General features: G+C 35.6%; 1 protein-coding gene across 11 annotated transcripts in view; it reads left to right on the top strand.

Annotated features, from left to right (window-relative positions):
• Positions 1–22,145, top strand: part of relch (RAB11 binding and LisH domain, coiled-coil and HEAT repeat containing) — a 63,696-nt gene that overhangs the window by 33,514 nt on the left and 8,037 nt on the right. For 6 of the 11 annotated variants that reach the window (XM_048174065.1, XM_048174072.1, XM_048174074.1 and 3 more), the window contains 16 exons: positions 3–115; positions 211–301; positions 5,286–5,357; positions 5,908–6,048; positions 6,163–6,327; positions 8,400–8,547; positions 8,834–8,990; positions 12,129–12,252; positions 12,410–12,458; positions 12,840–12,919; positions 12,998–13,104; positions 14,897–14,996; positions 15,727–15,809; positions 17,469–17,532; positions 19,715–19,853; positions 20,073–20,189. In XM_048174065.1, coding sequence (XP_048030022.1) covers positions 3–115; positions 211–301; positions 5,286–5,357; positions 5,908–6,048; positions 6,163–6,327; positions 8,400–8,547; positions 8,834–8,990; positions 12,129–12,252; positions 12,410–12,458; positions 12,840–12,919; positions 12,998–13,104; positions 14,897–14,996; positions 15,727–15,809; positions 17,469–17,532; positions 19,715–19,853; positions 20,073–20,189 — 1,750 coding nt within the window. Of the gene's footprint in view, positions 1–2; positions 116–210; positions 302–5,285; positions 5,358–5,907; positions 6,049–6,162; positions 6,328–8,399; positions 8,548–8,833; positions 8,991–12,128; positions 12,253–12,409; positions 12,459–12,839; positions 12,920–12,997; positions 13,105–14,896; positions 14,997–15,726; positions 15,810–17,059; positions 17,143–17,468; positions 17,533–19,714; positions 19,854–20,072; positions 20,190–22,145 lie in introns of all 11 variants that reach the window. The other 5 variants (XM_048174067.1, XM_048174073.1, XM_048174070.1 and 2 more) reach the window with 3 other exon arrangements.

Genomic DNA, 22,145 nt, shown 5'->3' with positions numbered 1-22,145 from the left:
AGGAGTTGATTCCTCTCATTCTGTGTACGGCCTGCCTGCATCCCGAGCCCAAAGAAAGAGACCAGCTACTGCACATCCTCTTTAATCTTATCAAGAGACCTGATGATGAGCAGAGGTGTGTGTGCATTTGGGCATCTGCGCATGTGTAAACTGACCAATGGCGGTTTTGTTTTGAGTCTGATAACATTCTGCTGCAATGTTCCTCTTCAGGCAGATGATTCTGACCGGGTGTGTGGCCTTCGCTCGCCATGTGGGTCCCACTCGGGTGGAAGCCGAACTCCTGCCGCAGTGCTGGGAACAGGTTAGTTCTCGAACTCGTATACACACTCACCGCATTAAAGGGATCATGGCAAAAAATTAAAAATTATTTTAATAAATATATAATGTTAATAAAAACAAATATATATGCAGAAAAACAGTTATTTTCAACCCTCATTCTGACCCTCTGTCTGAAATTATCTGGTTTTAAGGGGCATCTCCTTTAAGGCTTATCAGAAAACTGCCTCCGTTTTGATTGGCTAATGTCATTGCACAGGACACCGTAAAGTGTTAGTGTTTTACAAACATTATCCATATAAAACCGCCATAGACAAATCATTATGAAATCATTCACTTACGGTTTGTGGCGCAGCTGCTGTCAGATCCCAATACAGTTGGCGGCTTTATCTTTCAACAAAAGTTTATTTGCGAACTCCGAACAAACATATAATCCTGTGACACCATTAAAATAAAACATCCAATCGTTTCCAACGCTGGGATCCTTCTGAAGTCTGTACAGAGATGCAAACAAACTGTTTAAACTGGATGTGTCAAAGCAAATATTTTGTTCACTCTTTCATTTGTCCTGTTGTCGACAGTTTCAAGCGTGTGAAGTATGTCAGAAACTGAACTCGCATCTGTATACTGTATCCAGTGGAGACAGCATCAGTCATTATAATGGGTTCTATTTGATTTTCATTGGATTCTGTGTTTTTTCTACATCCAGTGTAGGCAAATGTCAGCCTTTAAGCAGATAAAGTATAAAGTAAAGTAAAGTAAATGAATGCCAGTGGGCGGGGCCTGTGACAAATTTGATTTCTCATGTCATGACCCCTTTAAAGAAAGACAAGCAGAATTTTCTGTTTAATTGTGTTGGCATACTCTGTGTTACAACATATGAGCTATTTTTCCAAATGTGACCCGTGTTGTCAAAATGAGTCTGAATGCGCACTGGCTAATTTCGGGCTACAGGCAAAACAAGTCAAAAATGTTGATTTCGGGCGAATTTGAGGTTTTCACAAAAATTAGTTCATTAATCTCTCATCTAGTGATCCAAGTAAAAAATAATATAAATATATTTTCCTATAGATATTTGTGACCCGGTCTGGTGAAATGAGTCGGAAGTCGCAACATTCTATTTTAAGATATGGGCCGATAATGTGGAAAAACAATGAAAAAAATCATTTTTTTTTTTTTTTTTTTTAAGCTAATTTCAAAGAACTGACTTTCAAAAATAATTTCCCAAAGTTTCGTAGTCCAGATAATTGAGTAAAGGTATTTAAATGGCTATTAAATTTGACATGGTTTTACTAAATTCGCTGGAAATGAACTTTTCAACTCCTTACGCTGCATTCACACGGGGCGTCGACGTTAACGCTTGTCATTTACTTTGAATGGGTGACGTCATGCGTTGCCGAACTGAATTTGTGGGTATGGTTCCGTCACGTCGCTTCACTTGCGTTGCAAGCGGCAGAAGTTAAAGATTTCTCAACTTTTCAAGCGCCAACGCAGGCGTCATCCAATCAGATGGCCCTATGCAAATACCCTAGAGCAGTTGCTAGCCAATTGCGTTTGTGCAACACTGGAAAGTAATGTGATTGGCTGTTATCACTATAACGGTCGCGTCAACACAAGCTTCAGACACGCTCTCCGTCAAGCGTTGACGCTGACGCCCCGTGTGAATGCAGCGTTATGGGCATTTCCCGGTATCCCCTGAAATATCACTATCTCTGCTCTCCAAATATGGTGTTACACGTTGTATAGAACGAATCAAAATGAGAATGGGAAGCCCCGTTTCGACTGACAGGCACGCGATCGGTCCAGCCGTCCTCCTGTCAGACTAGCGCGCGCTGGTATCTCCGTTATGAATTTGTTACACTGTTATTGTCAACTAGCCTACACAAAGATATGATTGCATAGGCTAGCATTATTTGTTCTCTCTTTGCTTGTCTCTCTGCCTCTCTCACTTTCTCTCTCTCTCTCTCACTCACTCACTCTCTCTCACACACACACACACACACACACACACACACACACACACACACACACACACACACACACACACACACACACACACACACACACACACCCTCTCTCTCAAGCAAAAATGTAGCACCTCTGTTCAATCTTTCTGATTTTAGTAAATCTTTGTAAAAGTGCCTTATAAAATATTAATTCAAATAAATACTTTAAAATAATTTGAGCTTCAGCCTGGTTTAATAGCATTTTATATATATATATATATATATATATATATATATATATATATATAAATGTCTTTGGTCAAATTAAGCTGTAAAATAAATAGTTTATCCCTTTAAATGCAATGGATTTTGAAAGATATCAACAAAAAAACGGGCAAAAAACTTTAAAAGCGATTTTCTCAGGTTTTCAATTGGAAAAAGAGGGCAGACGACCATAATTCAAATGGGTATATCTTTAAAACCATTCAAGGTATGACTTTAACTAGGATATCATTTTAAAGCTTATTGTCTCATTTTTCCATTGATACCAAAATCTCAATTTTGAAATTTGGGTCACTGTGACTCATTTTGCTGGATCAGGTCACATTTGGTTTTGATGAGGTGTCTTGAGGTATGGATCTTAAGGTATGGTTTCTAGGTGATTTTGTTTGGAAACCTTCAGAAAATTGACTTTGCTGACTCCATCGAGTTCAAACAGGTGTAGCTCAGTCATTTTTTTTTGTCAGATTCCAAAAAACCATACATCATTTTGAAGGGTTTTTTAATTAGAGATTGTGAAAATAAACAATAAAATTGACTCATTTTGCCAGCACAGGTCACATTTAAATACGTATTCACTTCGGCAACTTGGCCACACTGATGTGAGGCAGTTTGAGCGATGGTAATAGTTTTCACATGTGAGGTTAGCCAATCATTTGTATATAGAAGGTGCAGTGACAAAATAAGCTACTGTTTATTTCAGAGAGGTTCAGAGAAAATGTGAAAATGGTTTTACTAAAGTTGAAAAAGGACTTGAAAAATTGCTTCACTAGTTTAGTATATGGTCCCTTTAAACTGCATAAAGTGGTCGCACTTAAATATTTTTAGCATTTTTAGCTTTTAGACTAAATTATTTGAATATTTTTGGTATGGAATTTTTGAATCTATTTAAAATAGAAGTTCCTCCTTTGTCTCTCATGTCAAGTTCATTTGACTGTTAAACATATTCTATTGGACTGTAATTTTTATGATACTGCCAGAATGTATTTTAGATTTTTTTGCCATGTCAGGTTGAAATGTTTTATATAATAATCAAAATTTTATGGATTGTGATATTGACCATGTGTTAAATAGCCCAGATGCTAACATGGCGTTAAACATAATAATAAACCAACAAATAATGGAATCTTTGAATCCTTTTTAGATTGGAAACATATAAAGTTTTAAAATATTTAATTTAGTTTGTATGTGTGTGTGTTTTTATATATATATATATATATATATATATATATATATATATATATATATATATATATATATATATATATATATATAAATAAAAAACACACACACTACCGTTCAAAAGTTTGGGATCAGTAAGATTTTTAATATTTTTTAAAAGTTTTGTCTGCTCACCAAGATTGCATTTATTTAATTAAAAATACAGTAAAAACAGTAATATTGTGAAATAATATTATTACAATTTGAAATAACTGTTTTCTATTGGAATATAATATAAAAACAGTTGTATACTTTTTTTCAGGATTCCTTGATGAATAGAAAGTTCAAAAGAACAGCATTTATCTGAAATACAAAGCTTTTGTAAAAAATTATACACTAGCGTTCAAAAGTTTGGGGTCAGTAAGAATTTTTATTTTTATTTTTTTGAGAAGAATTTAAAGAAATTAATTTTTTTTTTTCAACAAGGATGCATTAAATCGATCAAAAGTGACAGTAAACACGTTTAAAATGTAACAAAAGATTATATTTCAAATAAATGCTGTTCGTTTGAACTTTCTATTCATCAAAGAATCCTGAAAAAAATATTGTACACAAATATTTTGTACAATTGTAAACAATAAATGTTTCTTGAGCAGCAGATCATCATATTGATTAATGATTTCTGAAGGATCATGTGACACTGAAGACTGGAGTAATGATGCTGAAAATTCAGCTTTGATCATAGGAATAAATTACATTTTAAAATATTTTCAAATAGAAAACAGTCCTTTTAAATTGTAATAATATTTCACAATATTACTGTTTTTACTGTATTTTTAATTAAATAAATGTAGCCTTGGTGAGCAGACGAAACTTCTTTTAAAGACATTAAAAATCTTACCGATCCCAAACTTTTGAACGGTAGTGTGTGTGTGTGTGTATATAATATATAATATTAATATTTTTTTATCTTCTTTTTTTTTTTTTTAGAAATCTTTATTAATCTTTCAAATTGAATTTTTAGTCTTTTAAGAATTTTTTTAAGAAAAAAATATTTCAGTCTTTTTAGATATCCATTAAACACGGTAGAGAGAGCATTTGGTTTTAGAATGGAATCTTTATAGCGGAATATTTGAATCTTTTTAGAATGGAATCTTTATAATTGAATATTTGATCATTTTTAGAATGTTTTTTTTTTCTTTTTAGAAATAAATATTTAGTGAATTTTCAAATATTTAATATTTGAATCTTTTAAATGCAATCTTTTAGTCTTTTAAGACTTAAGCTGTTATATTTCTGAGGGGGAAAATATAGTAATTGAATAGTTATTGAATTTTTATGTTTCAACATGATTTGGTACACATCCCCAAGTTTACTGTTAGTTTTAAGTAAACTCTCTCAAAAGTACAGTACGTTCACAACTCCCCACATGGAAACCTATTTCCGCTGAGGAAAGAACCTAAACAATTTCAGAGTTTAACACTGAAGAATATGAGCTAATGTGGTTTACAGAGGGTACGGGTGGGTATGCAGTCCTGCGGTCAGAGCTGGAACTGACGCTGCCGTGTTGTGTCTTGCTCTCTTTGTGTATGTCTGTGTTGCATGTGTGTTTCTCTTGCTCAGATCAACCACAAGTATCCAGAGAGAAGACTTCTGGTGGCGGAAGCATGTGGAGCCCTGGCCCCTTATTTACCCGTAAGAGACTCTGTTCCTCTAAATATAAAAGCTGTCTAACTGGGACACATTAATCATGTCCACCTTTCAACAATGTCACAGTTAGTGATCGCTAAACTCTAGATGTAGTCAAGCAAGAGCACGATGAAATAATCAAATAATAATTCTCAAATAATCAAACTGACGAATATCAGCACAGTGCAAACTCGGTTTACATTTATGTTCACTTTGATCACATGTGTGTGTTGCTATGGAGGAATGCTGTTTGTTTACAGTGGCCATACATCATAGAGTTACGGCTGGAACGCTCAGCAGGCTGTTCGTTTAGTGCTATGAAACGCTGGCTTGCATATATCGGGACTGATTTGGCTCAAACGGTGCTCTGATTGTTGGCATTTTGCCTTTTTTGCCTTTTAATGCTCCTGTTTATTATGGAGTATCTGATGTTTACTTACTCCCTCATGAGTAGAAACACTTAATGATTTAACCAAACATAGCAGTGTACATAAAAAGATGTTGTGCTGGGATTCAAAACTGGCATGGCAATACAAATACGTGTGTGTGTCTGCAGAAGGAGATCCGAAGCTCCCTGGTTCTGTCCATGCTTCAGCAAATGTTGGCGGAAGATAAAGCAGATATGGTCCGAGAAGCTGTGGTCAAAAGTTTAGGCATTATAATGGGCTACATTGACGATCCAGACAAATACTCCCAGGTGTGTGCTACTTTTGCGTTCCAGCATAATTCAGTGTTTTTTAAAGTTTTTACAGTAATTTTACTAGTATTTTCTTGTGTATGTGTGCTGTATTTTGTATATGGCTGTGAACAGGGCTTTGAGCTGATGCTGTTGTCTCTGGGCGACCCCTCGGAAAGGGTGGTCAGTGCCACCCACCAAGTGTTCATTCCTGCCTTCGCTGCCTGGTGCACAGAACTGGGCAATTTACAGTCCCAGCTCATCCCCTCCCTCCTCACGCGCATCGAGAAACTGCTCAAGGTGAAAATCAGCACACTCACAAAATTGCATCCTTTTTAGGACCGCCGGCGCTGTTCCACATTGTTTCTTTAGCATGTTTACACTTGGCCTGTTTTAAATGGTTTTTAAAAATCTTTTTTCTTTTTTTTTTTTTCCAGAATGGAATCTTTCAATCTTTTTAGAATTGAATATTTTATTTAGATTTGAATCTTAGATTCTTCTGTAAAGATTAAATGAAAAAGATTCATTCAAATATTTTTTTTAAATGAATATTTAAACTTAGATGATCAAATCCTTTTATATTTGACACTTTTTCAAATTTTTCAATTTTTTTTTATTATTTAGAATAGAATCATTTGAAGATTTTATAATTGACTATTTAGAATCTAATTTTTAATTCTGTTATATTTGAATCTTGAGAATGAAGTCTTTCAATCTTTTCGAATTGCCTATTTAGTATCAAATTTATTTAGAATATATATTTTTTTTTTTACCATTCAAAAGTTTAGGGTCAGTAAGATTTGACTTTTGTAGACTTTTACATTGTTACAAATAGTTTGTTTTAAATAAATGCTGTTCTTTTGAACTTTCTATTCATCAGTGAATTCTGAAAAAAAAATTTTTTATCATGGTTTCCACAATAATATTAAGAAGCACAACTGTTTTCAACATTGATAATAAAAATGTTTATTGAGCATCAAATCAGCATATAAAAATGATTTCTGAGTGATCATGTGACACTGAAGACTGGTGTAATGGCTGCTGAAAATTACACTTTAAAAAAAATACACTTTAAAATATACTAAAATAGTAATATTTATTTAAATTATAATAATATTTAACAGTATTACTGCTTTTACAATAAATGCAGCTATAGTGATCATAAGAGACATCAAAAAAATGTATTGACCCCAAACTTTTCAATGGAATTGTACATTTGAATCAATAGAATCAATTGAGTCTTAGAATATTTTTGTAGTTCAGTCGTTAGAATCAAACATTCTTTCTACAATTGACTCTTAAAGGCACAAAATGTAAGACTTTTGGGTTAAATATCCAAAAACCACTAGAACAATGTTATGTATTTTGATGACTCGTGTACTTAAATTATCCCAAATGTTTCCAAGAATGTTTAAATCCAGAGAAATAAGCAATTTTAACCAGGACACGGACCGTGTCAGTCCGTCGTCTATCAATGACATCGTTTTATTTTGTAGAAACCATGGAAACATCAAAGACACTTTAATATATTATGTGTTTTATTAGACAGGTGAGCAACTGTTTGGATACATTCATCGACAGAAAAGTAATCATTGTTATATAGCTCAACACAGGAAGTCTTATTGTTTAAATCTCATTTTCTTGATTTAAAGCGTGTATCATGTTTTACCATGACTGATATCGATCTAGCTTACTGTAGTGTGCAACAAGTGACTCATAGTAGCCGCCGAGTGAACACACAGAGTAGCATTATAACAACATTCAACACACAAATGTATCTAATATGATAAAACATAGCTGTGTTACCCCACATATGCATGACCGGAAGAAGCGGAAGCGGTCGTCTGTGGCATAATAAAAGCTCCACTTCTGTTGAGCCATGTGTCGCGCTCGTCTCTCATTAGCAATCGTTCCAGCGGCCTCGTTCAGCTCCAACGGCTTTCAACCACACTCTGCTTCATTCTACAGTAACTCTTTAATACATTAGCTCATCCATGAATATTATTTCTGCCCAAGTCCCGTCAGATTCTTTTCCACCGGCTGTAGATGTGAAGACAACACCTCCCATGATTCAACGAAATCAAGGTGTCATCAAGCTATACCTTTGTTTTGAATATGCGACCTCTAGCGGCAAAAAATTGCATATTGTGCCTTTAAGAATCAAGTCTTATATATTATTCTAAATATTTAGAACTTCAAGATTTGGCCAGGTTTTGCAGTTCTTCTGGGCATGTTTAAAGAAATTTTGTCCCCACAAAGTTAGCCAAATGTGTACAGCACTACAAACATGCTCTTTTAGCTCCCTTCAGTTATTTAATTCCTAAATTCCTCTCTCTCTCTCTCTCTCTCTCTCTGTTTCCCTCTTTCTCCAGCAGGGTGAATATGGTCTAGATGAACACAAGCTACATATGTATCTGTCAGCGCTTCAGTCCCTCATCCCGTCTCTGTTTGCGGTGCTGCTTCAGAACGCCCCCTTCACCAGTCGAGCCAACCTACAGGGCGACGTGCCTCCTATCGAGGGTGAGGGTCGGCCAACGTCAACATGCGCACGCACACGTTTTTCACTAACATTCTCAGTCAGGCCACGTTTAGCGATGCAGACCTGGCGCCTGACTCAGTGTAACTGTAGGGTTCCTGCCATGTTGAGGTTGCTCTCTGGTTTTGGGCTCACTATCAAAGTGCTCTTTCATTTACGCACTGCGGCCGTGTCAGATGATTTGTGCAGTTATGCTTTTTTTGGTGTATTCCTGGTTTTAAAGTTTGCTTCTGTGTGTGTGTGTGTGCGTGCGTGCATGTGACCCTGCAGTGACCCGATTCCCGCGGCCAGCCTCCCCGTTGCAGGACGTGGCCACCATCGTGGGCAGCCGAGAGCAGTTGGCAGTTCTGCTGCAGTTATATGATCATCAGCTCCAGCATGAAGGAACTACAGGATGGGACAGTTTGCTCTGGGTGGTCAACCAGTTGTGAGTGGATGTCTCATGCACACTCTTACCCCTTTGACCTCTGGTTTTTGGCCTTTTTTGACATTTTTATTGAAGGTGGAGACAGGAACTGGGGTCACCCACTCATGTCGGAGCATGTGCACTTCCACCATGCCGCACCTCAGACATTTTAGAGAGTTAACTGCATGCATATGTGTTTATAAAAAGAGTTTTCCTTGATCTTTTGCTATACTGTTAGTTTTCATAATCCAAAGCTAATTCTTCATGCCACCCAGATCATTTAGAAGTGAATAATAAGGGTCAGAAAGTGTCAAATGACTCCAGACTCTGAAGATCATATATCAGAGTCCAATATCTCCTAGGCCTCTTTATTTTTTAGGTAATTCTTATGAAGTTTTTTAATTAAGGAAGGCCATGTGTAGTTCAACTTTTATCAAAGATAAACTTTAAAACCCTTTTAAAAATCAGTTGTTTTGTTATATAAAAATATTTGTTTTGATACATATGCATGGATGTGTATATATACAATACAGTCAAAAAGTTTGGAACCGCTAAGATTTTTAATGTTTTTAAAAGAAGTCTCGTCTGCTCACCAAGGCTACATTTATTTAATTAAAAATACAGTAAAAACAGTAATATTGTGAAATATTATTACAATTTAAAATAACTGTGTACTGTTTAAATATATTTGACAAAGTAATTTATTCCTGTGATGCAAAGCTGAATTTTCAGCATCGTTACCCCAGTCTTCAGTGTCACATGATCCTTCAGAAATCTTTCTAATATGCTGATTTGCTGCTCAATAAACATTTATGATTATTTTCAATGTTGAAAACAGTTGTGTACTTTTTTTTTTTCAGGATTCCTTGATGAATAGAAAGTTCAAAAGAACAGCATTTGTCTGAAATACAAAGCTTCTGTAGCATTATACACTACCGTTCAAAAGTTTGGGGTCAGTAAGAATTTTTATTTTTATTTTTTTGAAAAGAAATTAAAGAAATGAATACTTTTATTCAGCAAGGATGCATTAAATCAATCAAAAGTGGCAGTAAAGACATTTATAATGTTACAAAAGATTAGATTTCAGATAAACACTGTTCTTTTGAACTTTCTATTCATCAAATAATCCTGAAAAAAAATATTGTACACAAATATTTTGTACAATTGTACACATTAAATGTTTCTTGAGCAGCAGATCAGCATATTAGAATGATTTCTGAAGGATCATGTGACACTGAAGACTGGAGTAATGATGCTGAAAATTCAGCTTTGCCATTACAGGAATAAATTACTTTGTGAAATATATTCAAATAGAAAACAGTTACTTTAAATTGTAATAATATTTCACAATATTACTGTTTTTTACTGTATTTTTAATTAAATAAATGTAGCCTTGGTGAGCAGACGAAACTTCTTTTAAAAACATTAAAAATCTTAGTGGTTCCAAACTTTTGGACTGTACTGTATATCATGCTTGCTGGCATGCAAACTTATAAACAAACAAACATTAGAACAGAGGTCAGTTACATATTGAAATCCTGAAGGTATAGTAGAATAGCATGTTTAATCCAGATGGATATTTAAAACTAAATTTAGAGTACTTTTGTCTGTAAAAATAAAATACTACTAAAGTGTGTAATATTGTCCCAATGTATTTAAAATCCTTCTAATTTTTGGGAACATTACAGTAAGGCTTAATTTGTTAACATCAGTTAACGAACTAGTTATAGTTAATAGTTAAAGGGCACCTATTATGCTCCTTTTCACAAGATGTAATATAAGTCTCTGGTGTTCCCAGAATGTGTCTGTGAAGTTTCAGCTCAAAATACCCCACAGATCATTTATTATAGCTTGTCAAATTTGCCCCTATTTGGGTGTGAGCAAAAACACGACGTTTTTTGTGTGTGTCCCTTTAAATGCAAATGAGCTGCTGCTCCCGGCCCCCTTTCCAGAAGAGGGCGGAGCTTTAACAGCTCACGCTTCGGTTTCTCAACAACAACAGCTGGCATGGCAGCAACACTCTACTACAACAACTCTTCCTCTTCTCTTCCCTTTGTTGCGTGTTCCCGGTGGCAGGGTTTATGTAAATTTTGGGGTTTGTGATGTCACCAACCCAGGAAGAAGCTCGTTGTAGTCCCTACCAGCCATTTGTTGTAGTCCTTAAAAAACGATTTCTGTGAAAGAAAATATCTCCCTTTGCATTGAACTTTGCAGATGTTATGTTCAAACAGCAACATTACACACTAACTAAAGTTAAAAAAGTGAAATCATAATCAAAGACCCCTTTAACTTACAATGAACAATACTTCTACAGCATTTATTTTTCTTAATGTAATATTAACATTTACTAACATTGAAATCAAAAGTTGTATCTGTTAAAATTAATGTACTGTGAACTGACATGAACATGAACATTTTTATTCACTAACATTAACGAAGGTTAAACTTGCTAAAGAGGATGTTTTGTTTTATACATTTTTGCAATATTACTTGAAACTGTCTTTACTAACTGATAAAAGACTATTTATTAGGTGCACTGAAATGAATAATATTAATATACATCATCTGTGCACGAGGTAGGGCCTTAAAAACATCAGCCAATCATCATGTAAACGATTGGCCCTCTGGCTTGTCATTCACTGCCATGACGTTCCTTGTGAGAGATGTGCGCGGCTGCGCGCTCCAGTAACTTTCCACACTCCACAGGCGCCGCATGCAAGGTTTTTGTCAGGAGACAGGAATAACAACTGCAGATTATGAGTTACCTGCGGTGAGTCCGACATAATGAATCCACTAACACGACACAGCGAATGCCGGTGGTAAACACTCGTGTTCCAATAGTCGTGCACAGGTTTTGGGAGGCGTTCCCTCGAAATGAGCTGTGAAGGAGGGGGGTTGTTCTTACGCATGCGCTCATTTCAAAAACTCACTAACAGTCTTTGGTTTCTCAGTCGACGAAAAGATCCTCTTTAGCACCTTTAATGAATGCTGTAAAAATATTGCTCTTTGTTAGTTCATGTTAGTTAATGCATTAACTAATGTTAATAAATGAGACCTTATAGTAAAGTGTTATTTTATACAGTTTAGTTCACATGCTGCATATAAATGGCCCACTTCACATACATTTGAACTGGACCTAATTCTGGTTTCTCTCCACAGTTTACCACAGCTAATAGAGATTGTAGGACGCATCAACGTCACCTCATCCACCTGTGTGCACGAGTTCTCCAGGTTCTTCTGGAGATTGTGTCGAACATTTGGGAAAATCTTTACCAACACCAAGGTAGGACAGGTCATGTTTTCCATATAGTAATCTCCATTTTCTTCATTTGGAAAAGTGAAGTAGCTAAATAGAGTTTGTGCTGCAAATAGTCTGGCACAGTTACACAGTTCAGCAGTTCCAGTTTAATTTAGGTGTTGTTTTCCCCTCATTTTTGAAGGTAAAACCTCAATTCCAAGAAATCCTGCGGCTATCTGAGGAGAATGTGGGTGAGTGACTGTTGAGTTAACCAAGAATAACACCCCCGCTGTCAGAGGAGGGACTGGGAACAGAGCACACACTCTTAGTTTCTATATCTTTTTCCCAAGCTGGAGACTTGTGTGTCAAATATGTGTTTTTACTCTTCATGGGATTTGAAAATGGAGCTTTTTCTTTCATTCTTTGAATGTTTGTTGAGTTAAAACAAGTCTATGGTTAAGTATCTGCCAACAAAACTGGGCATATTGTATCATTTTAATGTTTTAAGACTTTCTGAAGTATTACCAGAAGAATTTAATTAACACTTTATGTCCAGTCTAACTAATCTAATATGGAACTGAGTGTTCAGTTATGTACATTTAGAGATTGTAACAAGGAGTTGTATCCTGCAGATGCCAGCGCAGGAAACGGCATCCTTACCAAGGCTACGGTGCCGATCTATGCAACCGGAGTCCTGACATGCTACAATCAGGTAGGAGTGTCACAGTACGCCTGGTATATGATGTCATAATTCAGGAAAGCCTCCCTCTAATGAAGTTGCTTGTTTCAGGAGGAGGACCGTAAACTCTTGGTGGGCTTTCTTGAGGATGTCATGACCACCCTATCTCTCTCCCATGCTCCTCTTGACAGTCTAAAGGCTTCATTTGTAGAGCTGGGGTGAGTGTCCGTCAGCAGTTTTAACTCCACAGCCAGGATGTCTTTCTGCATGAGCTCTTATGAAGCTGTAATTCCTTTAAGATGATGTAAAATGACTTGCTCATAAAAGTCATGAACCCACTATTGAAAAAACCTGTCAGTTTCTGTGCACGAAAACTTAATTCATTCATTTGAAAGGAGTAGCTCACACAAATGTTGTCATCATTTACTCACCCTGATGCTATTTCAAACCAATACGATTTTATTGCTTCCTTGTAACACAAAAAGTGCTGTTTAACTGTAAGCAGTGCCTGTCAAGCTCCCAAAAAGGACAAAAAAATAAATAAAAATAGACTTGTATTAGTGTGCCAAGCTACTTCAGATTTATTTTAAATTTTTACAGCTTAATATTTCTAATTTTAAAAGTATTTTTACATGTATTATTTTATTTATTATTTGAATTGCTTTAATATTATTTATACAATTTTTACACATTTGAAAATTAATTTTACATTCATAATTGTATTTTATGGTTTCATAGTTTTCAAATTATTTAAAAAAATATATTTATTACACAATTTTTAGAGACAATTTAAAATGATTTTGGTATATATAATTGTATTTTATTATTTCATAGATTTTAAAATTTTATAAAAAATTATTACAAATAAAATTTGCAATTAAAATTTCCTGATAATTTACTTACCCCCATGTCATCCAAGATGTGCATGTCTTTCTTTCTTCAGTCGAAAATAAATTTAACATATTTAATCCTGAAAAACATTTCAGGATTTTTCTCAATATAATGTGTTAAAGATTCAAATTGCAGTTTAAATGCAGCTTCAAAGGGGTCTACAAGAACCCAGCTGAGGAATTAGGGTCTTATCTAGCGAAACGGTTGGGTATTTTCTAAAAAAAAAAAAAAAAAAATATATATATATATATATATATATATATATATATATATAAAAACGTAAATGTAAAAAAACTTTAACCACAAATGCTCATCTTGCACTAGCTCTGCGATGTGCCACACATTACGTAAACCTGTTGGAAAGTAGGCGGAAGTACCGATCCAGTGTCTACAAAGTGAACGTGCAAAGACTAAGCAAAACACCCTTTACAAAAAAAGGTAAAACAATGATGTCGGACGATTTTGAAGTTGGAGGAGAAAAGAGTTTTTCGCCCTACCGCAGTACTTCCGCCTACGTCACGCGTGACCTTTCCAACGTGATTACGTAATCGCAGAGCGGTGCAAGACTAGCATTTGTGATAAAAAGTATATACATTTTTATTTTTTTAGAAAATGGCCAATTGTTTTGCTAGACAAGACCCTTATTCCTCATCTGGGATCATGTAGAGCCCTTTGAAGCTGCATTTAAACTGTAATTTGGACCTTCAACCTGTTGTACCCCAGTGAAGTTAATATTAAAATACTGGCATTTAAAGGATTGACAAGCAGTTGACCAAATGATATATAAAACCAAATGTTTTCATTTGCAAGGCATAAGGACTTGCTGCTGACACCGTATGTAAAGTGACAGTTCTATGAACTTGCCCAAAACGCTCACACACTGGATCCGGGCCAGTGGGCCATCCTTGAAGTTGAACCCTGTATAAACCAACAATAACGGTTTAAGCAGTTTAGCACAAAAATAACATGTTACACTCCCATATCCTTTTCACTGTCACCAGATGATCTAATGCACCAGACATGCTAATGGCAATCTAACTGACTAGAAGATCAGGTTTAGTAGGATCATCAACTGTCATTTGGTGATTACCTACTGAAACCGTTACTTCTCGTTTCCAGGGCAAACCCTGCGTATCATGAGCTTCTTCTGACGGTGCTTTGGTATGGAGTGGTCCATACATCCGCACTGGTACGCTGCACCGCTGCACGCATGTTCGAGGTAAGCCCCTAGTCCAGTTCAGTTCATGTCTATTTAGCCATACAGTTAATAGATGCTTCCAATGCCTGAAGTTTATATTTAAAGACATTTACCTTCCTCCAGGCCAGTCTAATGATTAGTTTTATCACCTAATGCTGTTTTTAATTCAATTTCGCTGTAATATTATGTATTTAAAATGTTGATGGTTGGTGTGAGGTGGTAAATATGTATTTCAGACCTCTCCACACTCCCTCTAGGGCCCCCTTGTGCCTTGTCATCCCTGTTACCTGTCAAATCACTGAATGTTTACCTGTTTTTGAAGTTGTTGCAGCTTTAAAGCATCCGTACGTCTTTTGCACCACAACACGCTTGCTATTGCCATACAAAAATTACGTAACAAACCCCCACATTTCACCACCCCCACCCCGTGTAAGTCCGTAATGAAGGTTCGGGGAGTTTTAAAAAACTCTTCTATCTGAGAAACCCCCTTCTCCTCATCTGTGGTTGTAGCTTTAGTTAAATTTGCCTGGCCTTTTTAGTCCTTATTTTTATTTAATTCATCTGTGTAGCGCCTTCTTTGGGCTTCTGTCATGTTTTTCGTTGTATGTCTGCGCTGTTTTTTAGTTTGTTACCGTTGTTTCTTTTTGTGTTCTTTTGTTTCTCTCTCTCTTTCTCTCTGCGGTGTTCCATGACACTGTGCTCGCTCTTTCCATGCATCCTGTGTGACATCACCCCTGCTCTGACCAATCAGCTGTTGGTGAAGGGGGTGAATGAAACTCTAGTAGCTCAGAGAGTTGTTCCAGCACTTATCACTCTCTCCAGTGATCCTGAAATGTAAGTCTCCTGCCTCCTTCATCCATGCACCTCCCTCCGCCTTGGTTCTCTCAGGAGGCCGCACCTCTATTAGCCTCGGCCCTCGCTTACCTGTGATGGGCGGAGCCAAGATTTATGGGTTTTAAATCATTTGTTGAATATCAGGTTGATAACACATAGAAACGTTTCATTATTATTTAATGAAATGTATATTGGGTCATATTTCACACTAAAATCTGGAATTATGTTTTACCTACCTAAAACAAACATAAACATTTCCATTACAATGAACCAATGAAAATTATTATTATTATTTTATACTATTTTATTATGATACAGTAAAAAAAAAAAAATAATAATAATAATATATATATATATATATATATATATATATATATATATATATATATATATATATATATATATATATATATATATATATATATATATATATATATATATATATATTTTTTTTTTAATTTATAAATATATTAATAAAATATCTAAAAAAATAAATAAATAAATAAATAAAAAATTCTATAAAAAAGAAGCCTTTTTATTTTTATTATTTTATTATTTTATTTTGAGGTTGGAATATGGCCCAGACATAAATATTTATTCATGAAAATAAAAATGATACATGTAATTTATATTTTACACATAATATAATATGTGTATTTTTTTTTTTATTATGAGAATTTATTTGCATTTTAATACTAACCAACAGAGGGATAAATGTGATTAATTTCTATGAAAATAATGTCACTATGCAAATAAATCTAAAAATACACTTCATTTTCTTAATGCAAAAAAAAAAAAAATTATTCTTTATTAAATTTTATTCTTTATTTTGAGATAGAAATATGGCTCAGACATGTTTATTTTTTAAATAAACCAAAATTAACCATAAAATTGCAATTTATTGCTGATGTCATGTTAGTGTGAAGGTGTATATCGCTCTCCTGATGAAACCAAGGCTTGAGAGACCGTGCTTATTTTGTTTGTCTCACATGCTCGATGTACTAACATCCTTCATTCAGGCTTCACTAACCACTGCACGCTTGGAGAAGCTACCTGCTTTCCACAGTCCATTCATCTTTTCAGTCAACCCGTCTGTCCATCCATGTAGCCCGTGGCATGTTTGGCTGCCAGTCACTCTCTCCCAAGGCCCCTAGTTACCACAGTCTTCTCTTACACCCCCCTCCCTGCTAGGTTCTTGGCCATTTGTGTTTGACCCCCCCGTCTCTCTTTTGCATCTGACTGGTTTGCAGCTGGTTCTTCGAGGCATGAGCGAAGCCTTAATTGACAAGCGAGTAGCTCCGGCCCTTATTACCTTGTGCAGTGGTCCTGAATTGTGAGTTAACCGCAGCTATGAGACATTTTAAAAACCAAATATCCTGTCTCCTCTCGCATTCTCTTAGTTGGATATTTTTTTTTTTTTATTATTATTTTTTTTCCTGGGGGGTTTTAGTGGGTTTGGATATTTGTTGTCTGTGTTTCTGTTTTGGTTTTCATACTGACATGGGAATGATCATGTGACATTAATCATCTTGCTTACCACATATTCCATCAAGTGATTGGCATCTCATTGGTTCTGTTCCATTTGTGCATCTTTTATCATTTTATTGGGGAAATAAATGGTTTCTTTTGGATGTATAGTGACGGATTTTCTGTTTTCAGCTCAGTGAGGATATCGACAATACCTGCCTTCGGAACAATTATGGAAACTGTAACGCAAAAAGAGGTACAAGTCTTCCATATCACAAACATCCCACACATATTTGTCATGTTTAAAGTATTTAAGTGACTATATTATCGAAAAATAGATATATTTGGTTATTGCTATATAATATTTTATGGGTAACTCTTCAAAATAAGATTCCATTTGTTAATATTAGTTTACTACTTTAGTTAATGTGATACAGTGCCCTCCACAATTATTGGCACCCTTAGTAAATATAAGCAAAGGCGGCTGTGAAAATAAATCTGCAATGTTTATCTTTTTGATCTTTCATTCAAAAAATTCACAAAAATCTAACCTTTCATCGAAGTAAAACAATTGAAAGTGGGGGGAAACTCACATTATGAAATAAATGTTTTTTTTCTAATACATGTTGGCCACAACTATTGGCACCCCTAGAAATTCTTATGAGTAAAATATCTCTGAAGTACATTCCCATTCATACTTACATTTTTTAGCACACCAGGGTGACTAGGAGCATGAAATTGTCCAGCCATGACTTCCTGTTCCACAGGAGTACAAATATGTGTAAACACAAAGGCCAAATTCCCTTAATCATTCATCACAAAGAGAAAAACCAAAGAATATAGTTCTGATGTGCAGCAAAAGATTATTGAGCTTCACAAAATAGAAAGTGGCTGTAAGAAAAAAGCTAAAGCATTTCCACTATCAGGGCAATAATTAAGAAGTTCCAATCAACTAAAAATGTTACAAATCTGCCTGGAAGAGGACGTGTGTCTAAATCGTCCTAATGCACGGTGAGAAGGAAAGTTTGAGTGGCCAAAGACTCTCCAAGGATCACAGCTGGAGAATTGCAGAGATTAGTTGAGTCTTGAGTCTCAGAAAGCCTAAAAAAAAAATTGTCAAACAGCACCTACATCCCCACAAGTTGTTCAGGAGGGTTTCAAGAAATTCTCTCATCCAGAAACAATCTCCAGCTTATTCAGTTGTCAGACACGACTGGAACTTCAAACAGGACCTGGTTCTATGGTCAGATGAAACTAAAAAAAGAGCTTTTTGGCAGCAAACCCACCAGATGGGTTTGGTGCACACATGGATAAAAAGTACCCCATGTCCACGGTTAAATATACTGCTGGATCTTTAATGTCGTGGGCCTGTTTTTCTGCTGGAGGTCCTGGACAACTTATTCAGATACATGGCATCGTGGATTCTATCAAATACTAACAGATAAAAATCAAAACCTGACCGCTTCTCCTAGAAATCGTATAATGGGCCGTGATTGGAGCTTCCATCGGGACAATGATCCAAAACAAACATCAAAACCTACACAAAAATGGGTCACTGAGCACAAAATGAAGCTTCTGCCATGGCCATCCCAGTCCCCTGACCTGAACCCTAAAGAAAATGAGTGGAGTGAACTGAAGAGAAGCACCACCAACATGGAGCTGGTAATATGAAGGATCTGGAGAGATTCTGCATGAAGGAATGGTCTCTGATCTCTCCTCAGGTGTTCTCCAAACTCACCAGGCATTATAGGAGAAGACACAGAACTGTTATCTTAGGAAAAGGACGTTGCAATAAATGGGTGCCAATAACTGTGGCCAACATGAACTAGAGAAAAACATTTATTTCATAATGAGCTTTCCCCCCCATTTTCAATTGTTTTACTTCAATGAAAGGTTAGAATTTTGTTAATTTTTTTGAATGAAAGATCAAAAAGATAAACATTGCAGATTTATTTTCACAGCCGCCTTTGCTTATATTTACTAAGGGTGCCAATAATTGTGGAGAGCACTGTATAACAATGAAAAATTACTTAATTTCTTTATTTTAGTTGTTAGATTTAAATAATATATTAGTAAATGTTGAAATTAACATTAACTAACAGTGAACAGTTGTATTTTTATTAACTAATGTTAACTAATGGGACCTTATAAAGGTGTTACCATTTGATGTATTTATATACACAGTTATACACTGTTATAGTTATACACTTTATCCACTATATACACAGTTTGGGCTTTAATTTAAAGCAAAAACAAATATAATTATATACAAACAAAAAAATACAGTATGAATTGGCACTGCCTCTTACAAAGGAGAAGCTCCTATTTACAAAAATATCCAATAAATATGAATTGGCACTATAGTTTACAAACTGTATAGAGAAGCTATAAAGATGTATTTAATGTTTTTGTGTGTAATAAGTGTGTTTGTTTATTAGCTGCTAGAGAGAGTGAAAATGCAGCTGGCCTCTTTTCTGGAAGACCCCCAGTACCAGGACCAGCATTCTTTGCACATGGAAATTATCAAGACATTTGGGAGAGTAGGACCCAACGCAGAGCCGCGCTTCAGAGATGAATGCAAGTTTCTTCACTATATATTTATTAAAGAAAAAAAATCATGGCACTTATGCAAAGGTTTTCACTGTTTGCACAGAGAAAAACACAATAGCATGTTGTAATGTGATGAAAACAGTACTATCATGGTTCTGTGACTGTGTTTGCCTCTGAGTGTTTGGCAGAAGTATTTTGTGATGTGTTTTTTTTCCATGCTTTGTTTTCTGTGTTTTTTTTCCACAGTTGTTCTTCCTCATTTGCACAAACTGGCTCTGTGCAACAACCAGCAGACGGTGGAGAGTAAAAGAATTGACATTGCCACTCAACTGTTTGAGGCGTACAGCGCCTTATCCTGCTGTTGTATCCTTTATATTCACATTAGAGAGAGATCATTTCTAAGTTAGACTTAATATTCAGTCTTTTTAGAAGTACTTTTGACTGCTGATCACCTTTTGTCTCACCATAGCATGGTTTTGACTATTAGCATGAAGTCTGGTCCACTTTGCAGATAATTCTAGTGTCAAAAAGTGCTGTTGACACAATCATACATTAAAATATTGTGATGATTTTTTCACATAAAATCAATACTTCAGGTTTTTTTTGTGTGTTTTCACATTTTCTACAATTCAATTAATAAAAAGCAGTTTGTCTAAATTAGCATAAATTCTGAATTCGTTTCTCAGCTGTTTCCATCCGCCTAGTTTTATGCAAATTTATGCAAAAAGCACTATTATCTGATGATAAGACATGCGCATAAACTACGATTAAAACACATTTACAGAATAAATCCTTCGATGCGCAACAAAAAAGTAACGTGACTTTGCTTCAGCAGAGGATGTGATTGGATAACTGGACTAACCAGCGGGCCAATTTCATTGCACAACATCTCAAATGTTGTTTTAGTTATTCTGAAATGCCTGAGCCAAAGTCTGTCATCAAAGTGGTTGGGTATAATTACCTCCCAGAAGTGTCCCACGTGATTGCGTTCCCAAAAACCAGACATCCAAATGCAAGATAACATGGCAGCATTTATTGCATTTCATCAGCGCGATCTGAGGCTCAACTCATTTATGATGTACAAAGAAGAGCCACAGTTTCTTCCACGATTGCAGCAACTTCCATTTTTTTTGTACCAATTTCTCAGAAAGTGACGATTTTGTTCTCTTGAACACTTTTATTCGCTAATGTTTAATACAATTATTCCAAATTTGCGCACAAGTTTAATTTGCAACTTTGGATGGAAACACATTGTAGCTAATGTGGTAAGAGCCGCTTCTTCGACGAGATGTATTAAATCCAGTGTCTGTTTATTGCTCAAAAACACTTATTATAGTAACGTAGTGTCTTGTAAACACTGCTTTACGTCCTGATACAGTGATTTAAAAACCTGATATTTATGTAAAATACAGCCAATCAAATTGTAGTTTGCCATTCTGCCAAACCCTTGCTATTTTGGGGGAAAGTATACATTCGACATTCCATGAACAGTCTGTGGGCAATTGTTTGGCTGACTATTTGAGACTTATTCTTTTTCTTTTTTCTTTTTTTTTTCAACAAATCAATCAAGCTTTTTATTTTTTTGTGTGTGTGTGCCTCAGTAATGCCTAGCGGTTTGCATTTCTAAAATTTCCAGAAGCTGATTTTTCTCTAAGAGGGAACATTTTGATTATAAATTGAAAACAGATAGGCAGTGGAAATGGACTGTACACCTCCACTGCTGATGTTTGGGAGCAGAATCCATTTTTCACTGGTTTCTCTACTGATTTTGTGGCGTATGGCAGCCTGCACAGTATAACCACAGTTTTACCTCCAGTTTCAACTTAATAACAGATACTGAACACACAATCTGTGTGGCCACTTTCTTTGTGTGTTTTTTTTTTTGAGTTTTTGAGCGATGGTCAACTATTTAAACTGGACATGAGTCTCCATAGCTAGATTTGCATTCTCACTCTCTTTTTTTCTTTTTTCTTTTTCCACCCATCTTTTTTTTTTTCTGAGAGCTTCAATGTTGCGAAAATGTTTGCATATCCCGCTGGCAGTGAAAGAAAGAAAATAAACCTCAGCCATTTTTGTACTCTAAATTGCAGGGTGGATGGCAGAATTTGTCGTTAAACGTTCTGTGATGTTGTTCGTTTGAGCGAAGAGGGCCTAGCCCAGCCCTTTGGTCAGGATTCCCAGCATACATGCCTTTGCAGATGCTCCTTTGTATTGTTCTCCCCCCATCTTTCTCTGTTTCGTTTTATTTTGGTCCGCTGTGCCGCAGTTGAGACCCCCCTGTAGTAGTGGCTTGCCCCCCAGGCAGTTTTATAAAACCTC

This window comes from Megalobrama amblycephala, linkage group LG22 (genome assembly GCF_018812025.1).
Source record: "Megalobrama amblycephala isolate DHTTF-2021 linkage group LG22, ASM1881202v1, whole genome shotgun sequence".
Lineage (NCBI taxonomy): Eukaryota > Metazoa > Chordata > Actinopteri > Cypriniformes > Xenocyprididae > Megalobrama > Megalobrama amblycephala.
The sequence above is the reverse complement of the archived record's forward strand: the minus strand, read 5'-3'. Positions and strand labels throughout refer to the sequence as shown.